The sequence below is a fragment of the Lathyrus oleraceus genome, chromosome 6 (assembly GCF_024323335.1).
Source record: "Lathyrus oleraceus cultivar Zhongwan6 chromosome 6, CAAS_Psat_ZW6_1.0, whole genome shotgun sequence".
In the NCBI taxonomy this organism is placed as follows: domain Eukaryota; kingdom Viridiplantae; phylum Streptophyta; class Magnoliopsida; order Fabales; family Fabaceae; genus Lathyrus; species Lathyrus oleraceus.
In genome coordinates, this window is record NC_066584.1 from 468294706 (window position 1) to 468316947 (window position 22242).

General features: G+C 32.6%; 1 protein-coding gene across 2 annotated transcripts; it reads left to right on the forward strand.

Moving 5' to 3' along the window:
• The first annotated feature begins 2219 nt into the window (after positions 1-2219).
• On the forward strand, positions 2220-17320 carry LOC127092556 (uncharacterized). 2 transcript variants are annotated; one of them, XM_051031455.1, is made up of 20 exons: positions 2222-2490; positions 2583-2669; positions 2779-2847; positions 3657-3789; positions 3880-3926; positions 4034-4120; positions 5747-5808; positions 6917-6959; positions 7116-7196; positions 7382-7498; positions 7789-7894; positions 8676-8739; positions 8946-8988; positions 9089-9298; positions 9376-9537; positions 11118-11252; positions 12606-12749; positions 12968-13054; positions 16852-16920; positions 17015-17320. In XM_051031455.1, the coding sequence occupies exons 1-20, from the start codon at positions 2359-2361 to the stop codon at positions 17105-17107; spliced, it is 1971 nt and encodes a 656-aa protein (XP_050887412.1). In that variant the 5' UTR covers positions 2222-2358; the 3' UTR covers positions 17108-17320. The 2 variants fall into 2 exon arrangements, with proteins under 2 accessions (XP_050887411.1, XP_050887412.1); XM_051031454.1 differs by lacking the exons at positions 16852-16920; positions 17015-17320 and adding an exon at positions 16577-16834 and having other exon boundaries at positions 2220-2490.
• Positions 17321-22242: the final 4922 nt, after the last annotated feature.

Consider the following 22242-nt stretch of genomic DNA (forward strand, 5'->3'; position numbering starts at 1 on the left):
GGAGGTGTTTCAGGGATATCCTGAGAGTCTGAGGATGAGGCGCTTAGGCAGGAAGCTTTGCCTTTTGTCTTGGAGGTCGAGGGAGTTGAAGTTCTAGTAGATTTTGGCCTGTAAGCTGTAGGTATGTATCTAACCTGATCTGGTGGTGATGAAACATAGGTAGGGTAGAAAGGAGAAGGCCTTTCTGGTTGTTTAAAATATGTAGGAAAAGCAGGAGGGTCAAAGAAAGAGTTTTCAACGGGCTTGGGCTTTCTTTCATGAGAGGCTCTTAAGAAATCATCTATCTCTTTTACTTGGCCTTGTAGCTTTCTGATCTCTCTTTCCTTTTGGTCAAAGGTCTTGCCAAAAGTTCTCTCTTCTAACATCTGCCGCAAATCACGATCCAGCTGAGATACTTGGGCTTTTAAGCTCCTGTAGTGCTTCTGCATTTTTTGGGATAAAACCTTGAGATTATCATTTGTCTCATCAATTTTCTCAGCAATCTTATCTACCCTTTTGTCAAGGCTTTGGAGAATCTCATTTTGAGAAACCATGTTTTCAGATTGCCAGTTTAGCACTTCTTCAGCTTGGGTTAAAGGCTTAAGTTTCCCATCGGGCTGGACTTCACTGGGATGAATGAAGGGTTTAGATGTTCTGCCTGTGATTGGATCCATTTTCCTTTCCAGGGAAGGAAATTGTCGTTCGTACTCTGGAGTTGCAGCTGAGTACATAAAACAAGGAATTGGTTGGACGACAGTTGGAGGATGTAGTGGCTTACAATGGTCTGTTGGTGACCATGTAACAAGGGTTGGATCATCAGGTGGTAACAATCCTTCTTTCCTGAGGATTTTTAGTCCTTCTTCGTAGATAGAGAGGGGTTTCTTTTTCCCATGGATTCCTACCCATGGACCATTGTCTGGATCAAATCTTCTTTGAGGAGGTGGAGAGGGTTTACACCTCCCTTTTTTATTTGTTTTGGGAAGAATGGTATCTCGGTCAATATCATTGCCGTGCATCCAGCAGTCACAATCTGGGTCACATCTTGTAGGATCAACATCCCAGATGAAGTGGCCATCTATTTTATCAGTGTAGATGGGTTTTCCTTCTGCTGTAACAGCATGGACAGGACACCAGTCTTCTTTTAAAACTGGTTGGATCATCATTGTCTAGAAGATTGGAGATATTGAAGTCGACCCTTCGTCTGGCTTTTTGAAAATCGTCTTAACCCTCTTGTCAATAGATCTTCTGAAAGTAGCCTCTTGGGATTGGATAGGCCTTCTATCAACATGAAGTCTCTCGTAGTTGGTTATCCATTCAAGTGGAATTAGTTGAGTTAACTCTTCCCTTGTAATTCTTCTCGGAATTTGGACTATAGAGCGTATGTCTTCTTCTCTATTGGTGACAACCAATAGTGAATCAGAGGAGCAACCTGAGAGAGGGAGATCTATCGAGTGATTCTGCAAGCGGTATATTATCTGGTGATGGAGAATGGCTGACATAGCTTCTGGTACTTGGTCAGTTCCAGTGATTTGAACCTGTACTTTAAGTCTCGTGGATAAAGTATTATCACTGAGACTCACGTTATAATTAGGAAAAATGGTGAGGACGACACTCCCTGCATGCAGCGTGGTGAGAACAATTCCTATCACAGCGTTTTCATAGTGGAGGTAGCTCGAGTCCAATAGAGCTATTTTGCAAAAGACAGGTTGGTTCTTCCTTCCGTGTAGGGAAAAGATGAGCCTGACAGCCCCAAAGTGTAAGGCTGTATATCCTCCAGTCTTCCAGTGATTTATGAGATACCGGGGAATCTCCAAATCTACGTACTGCTCCTGGTTCGTAGCTCTTAAGCTACATTGGTCTAGTCTAGACGACTGGACATATTCTTTCATATGAGGGCGGTTTGTAGAGATAAGATTTCGGATGGATCTCGTAACACTTCTTTGTCTTCTGAAGATGTTGTACGGACTTAATAGAGGAGGTATTGTTTCGGAAATTTGAGCATCTTCTGGAACATGAGAATATATTTTATGACATGATGCCACATTATAAAATAAAATGTCAATAAGATAAATTTATTGAAAAATAAAAAAATCCAAAAAAATATTAAATAGAGGATAAATAATTGAATTTTTTAAAGAGATTAAAAAATAATAAAAATTAAAATAGAGGATTAAAAATTACTTAAACCTTTACAAAATGTTTTGGGCTTATATTCACTATAGAAACGACGTCGTCGGGTAAAAGCAAGCGCAAAAAAAAAAAACGAAAGCAAGGACATCATTTCTACGTTTGGCTTAACGGCAGCGGCAGGGGTTTAGAGTTTGACTCAGAGCGGCTAGTAAGAAAGAGAAAACAAAGGAGAAGAAGAAGAAGAAGAAAATGGGGAAGAAAACAAAGAAACCTGGCAAAGGCAAAGAGAAAACGGAGAAAAAAACCGCAAAAGCCGACGTGAAGCGAGCTCGCCGGGAGGAAAAAAAGCTTTCTCCCGAGGACGACATCGACGCCATTCTGGTAACATAACTAACTACCTCGCGCTTCTTTTTTCTACTTTCTCCGATCAATGAATAGCCTAAATAATGTTCACATCACACTCGTTGAATCAGTTGAATATACAAAAAGAGGAAGCTAAAAAGAAGGAAGTTCATGTTGAAGACAATGTTCCCGCGCCTTCTCCTCGCTCCAATTGCTCGGTAAAGCATCGCCACGCAATGCTGCGAACTTAATTTCTCACTCTTCAGTTCATATCTTGATTTCGATTGCTTGTTACATGCTGATTTGATTGATTGATTGATTGTGCAGCTCACTGTTAATCCATTGAAAGAGACGGAGTTGATTCTCTATGGAGGTGAATTCTACAACGGGAACAAGGTTAGGGTTGTTATTGTTGAATTCAAACATTCTGATTTTGATTAAGGCATATGTGAATGCCATAAGTTTTAAGTAGTTTTGTGACACTGTTTGAGAGACTTTATCAAAACAACTTATAACATTTTTTTTTATATATACGTTTTGAATTTTTTTTTATAAATTCTTCAAGGTTTCTGATTTTGATTAAGGCTACATGATTTATTTGAGTTTTATCTACTGCCATAAGTTTTGTGACACTGAAAGGTTTTATCAAAGCAACTTATGATATATATATATATATATATATATATATATATATATATATATATATATATATATATATATATTGAATTTATTTTTATAAATTATAACCTATATATAAAAACAATTTAAATGTATTTTATCTTTTGTTATAACAATAACTTATGCAAGTTTATTTATAAGTGTTTATTTTGTTAAGAACTTCTGCTATAAGCTGCAAATAAGCTGTTTATCCAAACAGGCCCTAAGTAACCGTTTGATCTGACTTCTTTGAGCTTATCATCTCATGAAAGCACATGTGACATTATTTGAGAGAATTTACAAAAACAATTTTATGATATGTTTATAAACTGTTTTCAACTTATTTAAGCAAGGCTCCAAGATTGGTAATGCAAACATCTTATAGATTATATGAAAACAATTTGACTTGATTTTATCTTGTGCTATGAGAAATATTTGTTTGTAAGTGAGCATTTATGCTGTAAGCTGAAGAATAAGTATAAGTTGTTTATCCAAACAAGGTCTAAGTAGCTGCAACTTACCATCACGATTTGAATAAATCTATGCAGACTTTCGTCTATGGTGATCTTTACCGTTATGATGTTGAGAAACTGGAATGGAAATTGATTTCGAGTCCTAATAGTCCTCCTCCGCGCAGTGCTCATCAGGCTGTTGCTTGGAAGAATTATGTTTATATTTTTGGTAATTTGATTTGGCTCTGTCTTTGATATTTGTGTGGATTTGTGGATTAGACTTGAAAACTTATGTGTCAATTTTTTTTATGTGCTTTAGGTGGTGAATTTACATCTCCAAATCAAGAGAGGTTCCATCACTACAAGGTTAAAGCTGTGTTGCCTTGCTTTTGTTTGTAGTTAAGGAAATTAAGATTTGATTTACTGATTTTTGACTGTTTGGAGATGCCGCTTTTGAATTTTGATCTGTGTAGGATTTTTGGATGTTGGACCTGAAAACTAATCAGTGGGAACAACTTAATTTAAAAGGGTGCCCTGGTCCACGCTCGGGACATAGGATGGTATGCTCGAATTCTTTTATTGTACCATGTGCTTTGTTACCAATTTTCTTGTAAGAATGTCCGATTCTTACATCTTAAGTCAAACAGGCTTTGGGGATTTTTTTTTTCTGAAAATGCACAGTATCAATTAAGATCACACTAATGTCAGGTTGCATAGCAAAGTTCCTCAGATTATTATTTATGACATCAAATCAAACCCAAATGGTGAAAATAGCATCACATGTTTTAAGTGCAAGAATACTTCTAGTCCAGTTAGAAACACAGAAGCTTATTGATCCACATTACATTTCATTTTTGTTCATCTCAAAGTTATATTCCACCTTTGAGAATGCAGTACAACTAAACAAGTGTAATTATCATAACTGAACGGCTGACGCTGATTTGATTACTAATACCATTGTCGTTGGAACTTGGAGTGACTAAAACCCAATTAATGTGCAAGATACTGCTATTTTACACCGAAAAGTTTCCTTTACTCTAATTTCTCTTTGAACAGCTATAAGATTTGATTACTTGCACATTTCAATTTTTCCCACCTGTCCCCATTTTGTGAATTGTAGAAAAGGCTATCAAAAGTTTGTTTTATTTTTCAGTTGATTAACTTTAGAAAAGAACACTTTTATTCAGAAAATAGGTGAAAACTGAGAGTAGAAGAGAAAATTCTCCTTCTAGGGTTTCCCCTTATACAACAGAGCCACCACTCTAGTCACAAAATATTATTAACACATCTGAATGATGTCTCTATCCTTCTATTTTTCTATTTTACCATTTACTTTATTACTAATCAACTATTGTTACTAACGCCTCCTTATCTTATTGTCACTAAATAATGCACATCCTTTATTCTAACAAATTCCTTATCCTATATCCTCCTAACCAAAGACATCGCAGCTTTGTTCTATATATTGTAGAACACAGATTATTCTTTCTGATCATTTTATACATTTTGCTTTACAAACATTGATGTTTGAAGTGGTTGGATTACTCTTCTAATAATCACTGAGAGTTATATATATTGTTGGAAATTCCGCTTTCATTGTGGTCCGCTTCTAGCCACCGAATTGCGGCATTTGAGTTCCCCTCATTGCAGCCCCCAACACCTTCATGGTTTTGGGGGTATTATGGGGTGAATTTAGTCCCACATTGCCTAGAGATATGACCTTTTGTAGTGTTTATAAACTTGCGCAACCTTCACCTTACAAGGCGGTTTTGTAAGGATGAGCTAGACCCATTAATGCTTGTTGGTCCAAGGGCAAGGGTCTTTGTCCCTTAAGCATGATCTAGGGTTCGAGTCCTGCAAATGAAGAAAAAACTTTGTTCCCTATATGGGTTCACCCGGCTCGACTCAGACTAGTTGTGGGCTTGGGGGTGGAGCTGGGTATGATACGTATATGGGGACTTGCACAAATAAACTCCATATATATATATGATGACTTGCACAAATAAACTCCATATATATATATATATGATGACTTGCACAGAGACTCTAATAATCTATATTAGAGACTAATAATCTATATTAGAGTCTGTTGTATACGGGGACTTGCACAAAGACTCTAATAATCTATATTAGAGTCTTTTATCTTAATCACATGTTTTTGATCGCATTATTTGGTTCATTTGCAGGTATTATACAAGCACAAGATTATTCTTTTTGGTGGATTTTATGACACACTTAGAGAAGTGAGGTTGTTGACACTGCTTTGTTCTTTTTTATTTGCATTCAATTTTTTTCCCTTCATCAGATGAAAAATGGAAGCAGAGATTGAGCTTCTTATTAACTTAAGTTACATCTTTGGATGTTTTATTTGCTAGTGAATATTAGCTTGAAAACATTGATTTCTTAGTTTTGGTTTTAAGGGATGGAAATCGTTTTTGCTTATGCCACATTTCTGTGTATATTTGTAGATGCACAACATTTGTGGTTAAGTGGACTCATGTGATTTTTTTCTCTATCCTTATGGTTTGTAGTTGTATTTGGAATGGTTGTGTTGGCCCACAAAAATTAAATTTATTTAGTAACAAGCATGATGTGAATAAGTTTTAAGATGATATTTTAAGTCGCGACAAGTGGAATAAGGAAGGTTAGTGGTGGGAGTTTTGTTAGAGGGAATGATTAAAAGTAGTGTGAGGGAGGGAGAGAAAAGGGGAAGTTATGAAGTGGAATTGGTAGTCATTTTTTTTCTTGGTAAATTTCATTTCTGCTCTTTGGTTGTTGCAAGAAATTCCATGACCAATCTTCTTGACTCTGGAGATAGAAAATGGAATCCACACAACAAATTCTCTCTTTCAATCCGATCTGATTTCTTTCTTGAAGTTCTCTTCTATGTAGCTCACGAGGTTACATTCTTTGCTTACTGTGAGTTAAAATTTTGTTGTGAAAAATTGTATATACAAATATGGTAGTGTTTGAATATTTAATTATTTTTTGATGGCTCATGAGTAAAATGATGAAGCACATTACACCATTGGAACTAGCATTTAATAATCAGAGGAATTGGTGTTTATGGCATTTTTTAAAAAATGAATTGATATTTTGTGGTTTAATTGCAACTTACAGTCGTGGTTTGAATCAGTATTCAGAAGCTCATTTGTTGTACCATAATTATGTCACGAAGTTCTATTTCTGCCTCTCGAAGTATTGTATGTTATTGAACCCTTTAGATTTTGCATCTAGATGCTCTTTACATGTGAGAGTTAAATGAAGGTCTTTGAAACATATACAGCTAGAGACCTGATTATTGGTATTAATTCACTTAATTGCCTTTCTATTCCACTTCTTATTTGGTTTTGCAGGTACTACAATGATCTATTTGTATTTGATCTTGATCAGTTTAAGGTAAAGTTTATTTCAATATATACCATGCTGTGTCCTAATTATGGAAATGTATTATATGCCACTCCAAGCACAGAACCAAAATTTCGAGCTGTATGATGTAATAATGCTGATATAGTTTTTGTATGCGATTAACACCAATCTGATTTTATGCTGAAGTGGCAAGAAATCAAGCCTAAGCCTGGAGCAATGTGGCCAAGTGGGCGTAGTGGTTTTCAATTATTTGTTTACCAAGATGATGTGAGTACAATACTAATCCCATTATATGAAGCTAATTTTTGTTCTAAATTTTATAGCTATGCTTTTGTTTATCAATATTGTCAAATTTTCCCCTATGTGCCATTTCATCATTATGATTAATTACGGTGGCTAGTTGAAGGACTTTTGAAACTGTCTTTTTTTACAGCATTCCTTTCATATTGCAGATTTTCTTATATGGTGGCTATTCAAAAGAAGTTTCATCTGACAAAAATGCCTCTGAGAAAGGAATAGTTCATTCAGATATGTGGTCCCTTGACCCTAAGACTTGGGAATGGAACAAGGTTGTGGTCTGGAGATTAATATTAAGTGAATTTGTATATTCGTCTTCCTAGGCACGTTTAAGATTTCTTTTGGCTTAGATTTTTACTTAGTAATTAAAACGGCCCTGATAAATTTGAACAGCAGCTCAAACTTCTATGTTGGAGCTTCAATTAATTATGTGATTTTTTTTCTCTTCTTTTCTTCTCTCCCCTTTCCCCTCTCCACACCCCTAGACCCCCAGAAAAATACTGTATGCTACAATTTCATAGTCCAACTGTTTATTTAACAATTCTTTCTTCCTTCTTGATAGGTTAAGAAAAGTGGGATGCCTCCTGGTCCTCGTGCAGGGTTTTCCATGTGTGTTCATAAGAGGAGGGCTCTGCTATTTGGTGGTGTTGTGGATATCGAAGTTGAAGGTAGCTTTTTCTTTTCATGTCTAATTTTTCAATTTGTGACCATCTGCATATACTTTTAATTGAATGAATGGGACTCAATGCATGAGATCTAATCAATGAGGCTTTTGTAATGTTTGCAAACAATTAATATGATCCGACAGTCAGCTTTAATTCTTTTTGGGGGAAGTGTATTTGTTTGTTTATGCCCATGTTGTTAATCTGACATAACGTTGCGTTGCTCTGTATCACCGACTCCTTAAAATGCTATAGCGGTAAAGAAAATAGTAAAGTAGCCGCTATTGCAAAGACTAAAAATTTGTTTACAAAGTAAAACATAAATCCTCCAAAATAGAAAAATACACAAAATTAAAGAGACCATCATACTTACTAGTTAAAAAACCTAAAGCATAGAGCAATAAAACTTAAGCAGAGAAGAACATTACAAAAGTGAACTAAAAGTAGGAAGAAGAACAAAACCATTTTATGAGCAAGAACATAATAGAATGAGAATGAAAAACAGAACACTACCCTTAAAAAAGACAACGGATAAAATACGGATTTGAGGAATTTATCCCTGAACCCCTTATAGCGAACACAACAGGGGTTTGGGGCCGCAGTTTTGCTGCAATTATCTGCCAGAACAACTGCAATTGCTGACAGCGGCTCGCAGCCCAAAAACGCCGTGCTGAACCCTACCACCGCGATGCTACTCTGTTATAACTTGCTACTGACGATATAAGTTTATGCTTGCTGTAAGATGAGTTTTTTTTTCTTTCTTTCTAATTGCTCTAAAATCGCACAGGTGATGCAATGATGAGCTTGTTCTTGAATGAGTTTTATGGCTTTCAGTTAGACACCAACCGCTGGTAAGTCTATATTGTTTCAGTGATAATTACATTGTTTTCTAAAGTTGTCATTTATATAATCAATCTTCCATTTGCTTTTGACTGCCTTGGTAATTTTTGCATTAATTTTTCATTTGATCTTTTCTGCATATGCTGGTTAGAGTTAAGATGCTCTCTTGTATAAACGTTTCTCAGTTAGCTTGTTATTGATGCTGTTTGTGTAATAGGTATCCTCTGGAGTTAAGAAAGGATAAATCAACAAAAGATAAGGTAGATTTGATATTTTGTACATTTATACTTCTAATTTATTGATTTTTTTTGGACTATTTAATTTGCAATAATATTGTTGCCTAATGAAATGGGTTTGCAGTTAAGAAAGACTGAACAAAGTTGTACCAACGGCGTCGAGAAGAAGTTAGAATCACTAGAGGATTCAGAGTACGAAGAAAGCAGCATTGAAAATATATCCCAGGATATTGCGTCAAAGGTGACTGTTGCTGACAGTGAAACACTTTCCAAACCTGAAGGGAAGTCCAAGGAATCTGGTGCTAAATTGGACATTCAGAGTTCTTTGCCTGAGGTTCTCATTTTGGACCAACATTCTTATGACACTACTTTTAATTTTGGTCATTTATTTAATTTCTCCAAACTTTCTAGGCAGTGAAACCCTGTGGACGGATTAATTCTTGCATGGCTGTTGGAAGAGATACATTATATGTATATGGTGGCATGATGGAGATTAAAGATCAAGAAATCACTCTTGACGACTTGTATTCTCTGAACCTTAGCAAACTTGATGAATGGAAGTGCATTATACCGGTTTGTGTCTTTCCTTGACTACTTCCTTTGGCCGATAGATGCATACACTCCACTAATTACAATTGGTGATGTATAATTTCTAGGAAATGTGCCTAAACTTTTAAATTTAAACATAATTTTTCTGTTCTTCTAATTAAATATCAAGTAGTTCTATTTCTAGGAGCTCTCTGTCTCGTCTCTGTTCTAACACACACTCACGCATACAAGCAATTATGATTAAGAAAGACTTTTTCAGTTCTTACTTAGCTGGTCAAATTTTTCTGCTACTGCTATGTTAGTGAACGATTGTATCCTTCTCAGTTTCAAGGATACAGGACACTCCATCACTTTCACTAAGTAGTAGTAATAACAATAATACTAAGGCTGTCTAACAAAATCTGTGGTACTTGTTAGATCTTTTAGTTCACACCATATTTTGACAAAGTTATACCACACTAAGTTTATTTTCATTGATAATTTGTCACATTCACATTATCTTAAAATGAAATTTAACTGCCAAAGGTGAATATACTCTTTTTTAACAGGTAACTTAGGAATATATCATAGGGTTTATGCTGTAAACAATGTATATTTGTAGTTATGTATATTAGTTCTATTCGACCCATTAACTATGCACGATATTTTATTTAAAAATTCAGTAAAAAGTAAATCAATATTATGGTCCCTGAAATTATATTCAGTCTCAAATTTGCAAATGACAGTTTAGTCACTTAAATTAAAGAATACTAGTCAATTTAGTTAATTTTTTTTCTAAATTTAGCATCAAAGTTTTACAGATTTTATGATTGTATTGACTTAATAAAAGACTATTAAAGATCTTCTAGTTCACACCACATTTTGACAAAGTTATACCATATTTCATTGATAATTTATAACTTTCACATTATCTTGAAATGAAATTTAATTGCCGAAGGTGGATATACTCGTTTTTAACAGTTAACTTAGGAATATATCATAGGGTTTATGTTGTAAATAATGTATATTTGTAGTTATTTATATATGTTGTATTGTATTCAGCCCATTAATTAGGCACATTATTTTATTTAAAAATTCAGTAAAATAGTAAATCAATATTATGGTCCCTGAAATTATTTTTAGTCTCAAATTTGCAAACGAAAGTTTAGTCGCTTAAATTAAAGAACACTAATCAATTTAGTTAAATTTTTTTCCGAATTTAGCATCAAAATTTACTGACTTTATGATTGTATAATATTGATATTTGATTTAATAAGAGAGATTATTAAAGACAATATGTAGGTCTTTCACTGATTAAAGATATTTTGATTGATGAGCAAAATTGACTGATCTTTAATTTAAGGGACTAAATTATCCAAACCTTACAAATGTTAGTTATCAAAATGCCGACTTACTTTATTAGTTATAATATGAATTGGGGTGACACCACTTTTACATTATCCCAGGTCTCTGGAATCTGGATATAAACAGAGCTTATGGAGTTGATATTGCTGTCTTGCTAATACATTTTATTTAATAATGTATTATACATGCATCTTTCAGTTTACTACATACACATTTTTACTTTATCTGCTATAATCTGACTTCTTTTTTCTTCCGCCCAGGCATCAGAATCTGAATGGATGGAAGTTTCGGAGGGTGACGATGATGATGAAGATGATGACGACGATGATGATGAATCTAATAGCGATGGTACAAGTGAGGAGAACGAAGATGATGATGATGATGATGAAGATGAGGTGCTCATTCTAATCTCATAATTCCAACAAAATAAAAATGTGTGAATTAAAAGCTCCCAATTTTAGGTTTATGTAACAATGAGAGAAGAGAGAAGACGGTTCTCTCACAAGTCTCACTTTTTAAGTACCATAGACTTATCATACAAAGTGATGGGGGAATAGAGGAGATCTCAACCTAGGATTCACATAGGAATGTTTTAGGTTTGATTTTATTAGAAGTACCGCTGAAGCTAATCAGATTACAAAACTATATGGAATTGCAATGTTGGGCACGAGTAAAATATAAGAAAATAAACTTAGTGTCGCAGAGATGAGGTTATTTTGTTGGACTAGTGGTCACACAAGAAAAAAATAAATTTAGGAATACACTTGGTGTAAAGAAAATTGGGGTGGCCCCATTTTAGATGATGAAAGAATGTCTTGGTGATTTGGACATACATGGCGAGCTGTAGAAGCACCCCATAATGAGGGTTGACATGATAGGGCCTTACAGTGTTAATTGATCTATGTATTGGACTCCACAGTAATGGAAAATTTCCTATTGTTGTTGTTGTTGTTGTAATACACTGTTACAACAACAAAGAAAGATAAAACAACAAAAATACATTATCTTTTCAATATTCTGCTTCTTATGTCGTCACTTTCCTTATATCATTTCAGTTCACTTGGTGGTTGTTGATAGCTTTCTCTTCTGTTGATATTCTAACCATTAAGTGTTGTAAATCATAGAATGTAAATGTTAATATTCATATTTATATTTATATCATAGTATTGTTATGATCTCTGTTAAGCAAAGTCTATTAGGTCTATAATTTTATCTATTTAAACAGATTAGGTATTGTATTGTAACCAGACCCTCATATTGTCTTAGAATTTGGGCTGAGCCTAACTCAACCTCGTAAAAATGGCTCGTAAAGGTGAGCACTGACTCCACTTCTAAATATATGTTTAGGCCATCTCTCATCTAATGTGGGACACTTAACAGTATAGTATTGTAACATAACATTGAAATACCTTAGAAACACTTTTCTACCTTAAGTTTTTACACTATGTTACCACTCAAAGGTGTACAATGAGAATATGGAAGGGTTTCTCTCTAAGACACGACTGATAATTTGATGGGCAAAGGCTTACCTTTTGAAACAATAACCTGCATGATATTTGCCTTTGCCCAAGTTTAAGATCTATGATAGACACTGATTCTTAGTTTCCCCCCCTCCTTAAACTTGCAATAGCTATTGTACACAAATACTGTCGAACATATGTGCGGTCAACTCTCCATAATCAAGCAATTTATTTTTGAAACAAGAGATTTTCTGCACTATTTATTTGTATTTATGTTTTGATGAATAGGTTCAGAATACATCAGTTCAGGTGGGAGATGCTGTTGCTTTAATCAAGGGAGGAGTAAAGAATCTGCGTAGGAAAGATAGAAGGTTACGGATAGAGCAAATCAGAGCTAGCCTTGGCCTGTCAGATTCACAGAGAACACCATTGGTAGTTTATCAATATTTATTAAAGACACATTACACAGTTGATCATATATTGGAGCCAGCGGATATATGCATTTTTTATAAACTTTTTGTTCTATTAAGCTCTACTACCTCTCTTGATTGTGTCTGGTTGTGTTTTGCCTACAAAAGCATCTCTGAGCTTCAATCAATATATTTATTTGTTCCATTGCTTCCTTAATTGTTTCTTGTTGGCATGTAAAGGCAGGTGAATCGTTGAGAGATTTCTACAAGCGTACAAATTTGTATTGGCAAATGGCAGCCCATGAACACACTCAGCACACTGGAAAAGTATGTTATCTCTTTTCTTTCTTTTGTTATATTCCTATATAATTTTCCCTGTAAAGCTATATGATTGGTAGTAGCCTGACTAGTTTCCTCCTTTCTTATATTTCTCTTACTACAGATTATCTTTTGCTTAAATATTAACAGTACTATTAACTCTTCTTCTTGTTATATATTTAAGAGGAACCTTTAATTCAGCGGGTCTTTCTGTTTTCCTCATCTAAAATCAGTGAAGTCCTTGTTCATAAATAACAAAATGTTGGTTTGATCTGCATCCAAGTAATATTTTAGGGAGGTTAAATGACTGTGAACTTTGATCGTTTTGCAAATTGAAATGATGAATGTTAAATCTTCTTGTTCAGCCTCTAAACCATGACTAACCCACTATTAACATGGAGAATTTAAATCATAGATTACGTAAGGATTCTTATAGAAAGCACTGAAACAAAAATATCACTAACTTAATTCTATTGATAAATCTTAGATTTAAAAAAAAACCAAATCTTATTTTAAAAAAACAATCAAATCTTATTAATTATATAAATGAAGTTTATTAAACATTATTAGTGTGAGCAAACCCCCCAATTTCGTCCCTCAAGTATCTCTCTATCGTTTATTCAGTCTCTATAATATATAACAATAAAAGCAGTTCCTAAAGATTTATAAGTAGTCACTACCAGTCTGTCTGCAGCGGAGAGACTGATAGAGCGGAGTGAAACAGGGCACAACACTCTAGAGGGGTTTCGTGGGTTGCAGGGCGGTCATAGGTTGCGTTTTGAGCAGGTTTTGGACCACTATTGTTTTTTTTTCTTCTGTAAAAACCAAAATTACACTTTAAAATTAAATATTTTAAGGGCAATTTGGTACGTTATCTGAATTTGAGTGTTATGTGTTTAACCGTACCAACTTCCTCTTCCTTCTGCTGCGGGGGGCTGTTCGTTCTGTTCCTTCAAAACACAAGCTCTTTCGTCAAGCTTCTTCGTCTTTCATGTGCTTCTTCATTCTTCATCTTTTCTTCCTTCAAGCTTTTTCTTTTCCCTTGTTTCTTCTTCTTCATTTCTTTTCCTTCATTTCTTTTCTGTTTTCCCATGTTTCTTTTTCTCTCATTAGGTTTTCTTCTTTCCTTTCCCTCTGTTTTTTCTCATTTACTCATTTCTCTGTTTCATCTCTTGTTATTTGTAAAATCTCTCTCAAGAGCTGGACTCAGCCACCTATATTCTGAGATCTCTACCTGCCCTGACAGGAGACCACTGTGGGACCTGCCTATTTCCATAGCAGAAACGGCGCGCATCAGTATTATAGTTCTTGTTACTTTTCTCTTCATTCTTTTATTATAGTTCATGTTATTATATTTCCTGATTTAGATTTTATCTCTTTAATATAATACTACATGATGTACTTTATTAAATGATAAATGAAAAACGGTTTTCAAAATGAAAAACTATAAGATTGACAACAAAAAAAAATTCAACCATTAATCAACAATTAATGCTTTACGGTATATACTTTGGACTCAAAATGAAACACATCATGTAGTATTATTATATTAAAGAGATAAAATCTAAATCACTCATGAATTCCTCAAATAACATGGACATCATGGACAGACTTATATGATAAGCTAAACTTAGATGATTTCGTTCCTTTTAATTTTAATTAAAAATCGATTAGAGTAATAATATGATTAGGATGATCTTAATGAATGAAATAAGGATGAGAAAAGTAACAAGAATTGTAATATTAATACGTATGCACGTCACTTCTACTATAAAGTTGGTTGGTTCCACAGTGGTCCCCTTACTATATGTGGGGACCATATGTGTCGGGGCAACTAGAGATCTCAGAATATGGGCTTGTTGTATAAGTTCTTTTAGTTTTTCCAATAAAGATCTATTCTTTAGGCTAGAGCAGGTCAATTTCTGTTTTGCTATTTTCTTGCTATTAGTGGAGTTAGTGGAGCTAGTTGAGTCATGTCCTTTATTTTAGGATTTGCAGTTGTTTACGGTTTTTATGCATTCCTTATAAAAAGGCATTGGAACCTATGAATAAAGTGATCATTCTAGTGCATTTGCAATTGAATTGCAATTGAATTGCAAATGCACCAGAATGATCACTTTATTCGTAGGTTCCAATGCCTTTTTATAAGGAATACATAAAAACTGTAAACAGCTGCAAATCCTAAAATAAAGGACATGACTCAACTAGCTCCACTAACTCCACTAATAGCAAGAAAATAGCAAAACAGAAATTGATCTGCTCTAGCCTAAAGAATATGTCTTTATTGGAAAAACTAAAAGAACTTATACAACAATCCCTCCCTTGAACTGAACTTGATCAAGAGTTTCAGTTCACAACTCTCATCCCAAAAGCTTCTCTGATTCTTTGAAATGATGCCATCTTCAAAGACTTTGTCATTATGTCGGCCAGCTGCTCCTCGGTGCTGCAATAGACCAATTTAACGACACCTTCCTTTGTCAAATCTCTGAGAAAATGGTATCGGACTCTTATGTGCTTTGACTTCCCATGCATGACTGCATTATTTGACAACTTGATAGTGGACGTGTTATCGCAGAACAGAACCATCTCTTCATCTTGTTCATGCCCGATTTCTTTTAATATCCTCCTCATCCAAATGGCTTGACAAGCACATGTAGCTGCTGCTACATACTCTGCTTCAGTAGTTGACAGAGTTACGATTGGTTGCTTCCTTGAGGACCATGCCACAGCTCCTCCACTCATCAAGAAAACATAGCCTGAGGTGCTCTTACTGTCATCCACATCTCCCGCATAGTTACTGTCGGTGTAGCCTAAAAGTTCACTCTTTCCTTCACGTTGATACCATATCCCAAATTCTAGAGTTCCCTTCAAGTACCTCATGATTCTTTTTGCAGTAGCAAAGTGCAACTCATAGGGATTTGCCATAAAACGACTAATAAGACTTACCACAAACATCAGGTCAGGTCGGGTGGCTGTGAGATACATTAGGCTGCCCACCATTTGCTTATATAGCGTTGAGTCGACCTTCACACCAGCTTCATCTCGGCCAACCTTCTGTCCAGGAACTATCGGATTACAAACGGAGTTGTAATTTTGCATCCCAAACCTCTCGATCAACTCAGCAGCATATTTTCTTTGACATATAAAGATGCCATCAGCCTTCTGCATCATTTCAATGCCAAGAAAATATCTCATCTTCCCCAAATCAGTCATGTCGAATTCATTCTTCATGGAGCGTTTGAACTCATTCAGCAACTCCTCATCATTACTAGTGAATAATAGATCATCAACATAAATGCTCACAATTAAGATTTTACCTCCCTTTTGTTTGATGAATAATGTTTGTTCACTAGAGCTGCTTACAAACCCTTCCTTGACGAAATAAGCCTCAATGCGACTGAACCAAGCTCTAGGTGCTTGTTTTAGTCCATAAAGAGCCTTATGTAGCTTATAAACCATGTCCTTCTTTCCTGCTACTTCATAGCCTTGTGGTTGCTCTACAAATACATCTTCCTTTAACTCACCATGCAGAAAAGCAGATTTGACATCGAGCTGATAGATTCCCCATCCTCTTTGTGCTGCTACAGCAACGATCATCCTTATTGTGTCCATTCGAGCCACTGGTGCGAATACCTCTGTGTAATCTACTCCGTACTCTTGAGCATACCCTTTTACAACCAGCCTAGCTTTGAACTTATCTGGGCTGAGGTTCAGCGCAGCTCTTGAGAGAGATTTTCCACTCGTTCATCTAGAAATACACACTAATGAATGCCTTATGTTTGTGGTAAAATTCTTCTGGGTGATAGGAACTCCGCAAAGATGGTTTTGATCTTGCAGAATCTCGATACAGGGAGCTAAAACCTATTCTTGATGAGGTAATGTTGTAATGTTTACATAATTACCTAAACACAAATTATATCCTTACTATTTTATTTCTCAAATCATAAATATTCTCTTTGGTCACTGTAGCTGGCTTTATTAGAAGCTGAGCAGAAAGCTGAAGAGGCTGAGGGGCCTGAGATTAATGCAAAGAAAAGAGGCAAGAAGAAAACTAGAAATTGATAATTCTAATGCAACTCTCCCTTGAGGCTAGGGTATCACAGTGAATGAAGTAATTTGCAAATTTTGTTTTAGTATATGATAGTACTTGCATCTGCTTGAAGTTGAAATTGAGTTTTTGGCTGTTGTATGTATTTCCTTATTTATCATGAAGTCATTATTAGATTTGAGCCTCGTTAATAATAATGAATCTGATGATAAAATGCTTTATGGGAACTCGAATCTAGTGATATTATATATCATTGTTATATATACTTATTCAAAATATTTTTTATTTAAAAGAACACATTTATTTGTTTTAAATCAATTTAAATGATTATCGATGAGTTACTTTTATCAACTTGTAGGTTATTTTTTGATGAATGAGTAAAATAAAATGGAATAACATGCAAGTTTGATCATTTTAAGATTATATTAACTATATTTTTCTATTTTATTATCTAATTAGATGTACTAAAATAAATATATTTCACTTTATATTATTAAGGTATTTACACTACTAATGAGAAAAATAAAATGAAAATACTATTGTCTCTACTTTCCCTCGAAGGTACTAGTTAAAATGTTACACCACCCATTCATACTATACTAGTGTACATTCTCATAAATCACTATTCTTTCACCACAATGAATTGACAAGGCAACCGTCTTAATTTTCCATCATAGAAGGTATCAAACCTATCCTCAACAGTTTGATGACACTGACTGTTGTGTGTTTTAACAGGCAAGTATACGGTGTCCAAAATAACTGGTATGAATAGAGATCGTTTCTAAGAGTATAAATTATGTTCTTTATTTTAATATTTTTTATGTAAATAATTTATTTGTGTTAAAAAAAGATATTTTGGTTGATGACATAAAAATAAAGTTTCAGCTGCAAATAATGCAGTTTAAATAAGAGAAATTTGATTTGTTGTTGAGATGACAAAGAGTAGCTAAGAGTATGGCTTGATTATAAATTATGTTTACATGCGTTTAGATGCTACGCCTAGCATTCTTGGGACAACTCCACCTTAGCAGTTTTTCAATTTAGTTATCATGATCTTTATTGGATTAATGTTATTTCTAAATTCACACTACAAATCTAATAATGCAACATTACCCATACACTATTTCTCTGTTGATTTAAAAGTTATTCTTAGTAATTTAACTTCAATATCTTTTTCAAGTATAATTTCTTAGTCTATCTAATATCTAATTTATAAAAGATTAATAAACTGATATGACGATCACGCCCTTTCAAACTTTTAAAACCAAAATTTTAAATTTTACTACTTATCATTATTGCTACTTCAATTATTTAACCTCAGACTTAGTGTTCTTCTTCTTGGTTTTCTGGATTATAGAAAACTCGAATTGTAACTAGGTTGCTGCAAAATAGAATTGCTCGGCACCACTATTCTGATCCACAACATAGTAACTTCCTTATTCACTTTGTAATTGGATTGGGTATGTATGGCTGAATTTTTAATTTTTTTATAGGTTTTTCCGTTTCTTTTGCATGTTAGTCGGTTTAAATATTTTATTTTCCTTCCTCTTTTGGGCTATCTACATTACTTAATCTAATATATTTTGTGCCTGCAATTTGAATTGAAGCAGGATTACCAGAGAGGTCTGAAGGATACATCCAAGTATTCACTTTGTAATGAGCTCGTATGATTGATTAACGTTTTGATACTTAAGAGTTCTTTGTAGATTAATGATTTTATGTACACTATCTCTTCTATATAGGTTGTGACATTGTTTTCATTGTTCACCTCTTCCTGTTTTTGGTTTCAAAAGGAAGAAGAGGTTATAGCTGCATCACTGATAGATTAGTAATAGTTTAAAGAGTATTTATTATATTCTTATAGTTTAGGGACTATATAGGAGAAGGAATTCATAGTTTTAACAATATTTTTAATTAAATTAACAATATTTTAAATTGAATTAATAATATTTTGGAAATTAAATTCATCTTCTTTAATCAATTTTCTTCTTCTTTTCCGATTTCTATTTTAATCTTTAAATTTAATTATTGTAATAAATGTACTATTAATATATTTTATTTTTCCTGTAACTTGAGATTTTAATAAATTTTAATAGTTTTGTATTATTTTTAATAATAAATTGCAATAACTTTTAATATTAAAGAATTTTATTTTGATATTATATTTATTATGAATAAGTAATATTAAAATTATATTTATCGATTAAAAACACGTTAACATAACTAAATTTATGCATTAAAGAAATAGATATAGTACTAAATAATTTTATAATTATTAAAGAGAGATACCAAAAGATTTATTCTTAAAATTTAGTTTGTATAATATTTTATACAAAAATATTAGCATTCATACTAATTTTTTTTACAAATATTTATTTTTAAAATGTCTTTTTTGCAATATATCTAATAATTATTAATCATTAATATTAGTAATTAAATAAATAACTATAATATTGTTTAAATATTAGATTTTGATAGGATTTGACATTATCAATAATAACTTTATATTAGTAAAAAATTATCTTGTAAGATTCAAAGTTACAAATTTGAATTACTAATTCAAAAGAGGTTGGCATTAGTAATAAAATTTGGCATTACCAATAACAAATTTATAATGAATGTATTACTAAAATTAATATTCTCCAATATTCACAAATTAAAATAATAATGTAGTTTGAAAGATGTTTTTTCATTCAAATAAATACTAAAATACAAAAAAAAAAATCAAATTGATTTTATAATTTAGAATTAAAAAACCATTTTATAATGAATTAAAAATAAATAATTGAAAAAGTCAAATACTATCTTATAAAAAAAACATACTAAGGTAAAAATAAAAAAATATGAATAATTTAAAAAACGGTATGACTTTATATTGATTCAAAATAAATAAATAAATATTAATAGACACCTTTAGATTTGATATATAAATATCAATTTATTTTTTCATTTGTAGGTTTTTCTATGATTAATGACCATAGAAAATTAAATGAACAAGAGATGTTTTTATTTATGGTTATTTTTTTCTCTTCCTCACAATTTTTATTTATAGTAATTTTTATTGTTACATTTTATTTATAATAATTTAAATTAATTTATTATTTTATTTATATATTTTTAAATTAATTAATAAATTCACTTATGATTATTATAACACTTTATTTTAATTAAAAATAAAAATTTATTTCTATCATTATAATATAATTAAAAAAATAAAATTTTATTAAATGGTAAGCATAAAAAAATGATGATTGATAAAAATTTATATACCTAGAACAATCAAATTGAAAAGTTTTTATATACATTGCAATAAAATGAAACATATTAAAATTAAAAATATTATCTATTTTAAAAAGTTTGAACTCAATTAATGGACAACTTTATAAATTATAGTTGATATGGACAACTTAATAAATTAAAAAAGATTTAAAGTAGGTGTTCAAAGTAAGTATATAAATATTGTTTAAACTTGAAATAATATATCGTTGATGCAAATATTTTTATAAATAAAAAAAATATATTATTGATACAAATTATTATTATAAACGGAAAAAAATCAACTATTGATACAATTATTTTTATAAACAGAAATAAGTTATAAATAATTTTATAAATGGGCACACGGGTTCAAGCACTTATAAACAGAAAAAAAATCTAATGTTGATTCAATTATTTTTATAAACGGGAATATATTACCATTATTTTTATAAACGAGAATAAGTTACAAATATTTTTATAAACGGAAAAAATTCAACTATTGATACAATTATTTTTATAAACGGGAATAAGTTACAAATATTTTTTTATAAATGGATACACGGGTTCAAAGCGCTTATAAACATGAAAAAATCTACATATTAATACAATTATTTTTATAAACGGAGACAAATTACAATTATTTTTATAAACGGGAAAAGTTACAAATATATTTATAAATGAGAAAAAATTTATGGTAAATACAATTATTTTTATATACGGGAATAAGTTATAAATATTTTTATAAACAAGTATAAGTTATAAATATTTTTATAAATAGGAAAAGTCTATTATTGATACAATTACTTTTATAAACGGGAATAAGTCACAAATATTCATGCTGATGTAGGATGAATAAATGACTTGTGATCTTATGGTTGCTTTGTTAAACTCACAATTATCTTGATTGACGAGAGTATTTTGTGATGCTGAGCAACACTTTTGTTGAATTGTAATTCCTTGTGTCGAAGCAGGTTGTTCGACAGAACAAGGAAGTGTCGAACCACCTAGGGTGTTAAGTTGTGTTAGTGTGTCAAAGTGTCGAAGCATGTTGCTTCACACAGGATTTCAACTTAGGCCTATTTTAGTAGTGTTAGCTATTTTGAACTTTTATAGTTTTGGGCTTTGACTTGAGGTTCAAGTTAACATAAATATATAAATAGAGGGAGTAACCCTTATTCTTGTAATGAAGTGAATATAGTATTCATAACATTGTATTCCTAGTATTTTGCAGTTGCAAAGTGAATTAGAAGTTTTCCATAGTTTGTGGACAGAGAGAAACTCTGCAGGATTTTAATTCTTCTTCTCCTTTATCGTTCTTTACTTTCTTTCTTTCTCCATTGTTCTTCTCTTTTCAGTGTTATTGTGTGGGTGATAACAATCTTGTTCATCAAGATTGATTGAAATTCTCCATAGGTTTTTGGTGGATTTCCAACATTTGGTATCAAGAGCTCCGATTTAAACGATTTGTGGGAAGAAAATCACCATGGCAATGAATCATCCAAACGGGAATTTTCCAGCAAATCTTTTGATTCTCAAGAATAACAATTATGAGAATTGGTGCAAGTAGATAAAGATTGTGTTCTGTTATCAAGATCTTTGGGATCTTGTGAAGGAAGGAGTAACAACGCTTGCAAAAGACGCGATAAATCAAGAAAAAGCTGCACATAAAGAATTGAAGAAGAAAGATTATAAAACTCTCTTTATAATCCATCATTGTGTTGATGTAGATAACTTTGAAAAGGTTAGTGATGCAGAGTTAATGAAAGAAGCATGGGAAATTCTGGAGAAATCGTTTGGAGGCGCGGATAAGGTGAAAGAGGTGAGGTTACAAACTCACAAAAGAACGTACGAATTGCTGCAGATGGAAGATAATGAAAGCGTAACTGATTCC

Coding starts and splice junctions, on each gene's coding strand:
- LOC127092556 (XM_051031454.1), top strand. CDS start 2,359: ATGGGGAAGAAAACAAAGAAACCTGGCAAAGGCAAAGAGAAAACGGAG. Junction 3,790..3,879: donor GAATTATGTTTATATTTTTG/GTAATTTGATTT, acceptor TATGTGCTTTAG/GTGGTGAATTTACATCTCCA. Junction 13,055..16,576: donor ACACTCAGCACACTGGAAAA/GTATGTTATCTC, acceptor CTCACCATGCAG/AAAAGCAGATTTGACATCGA.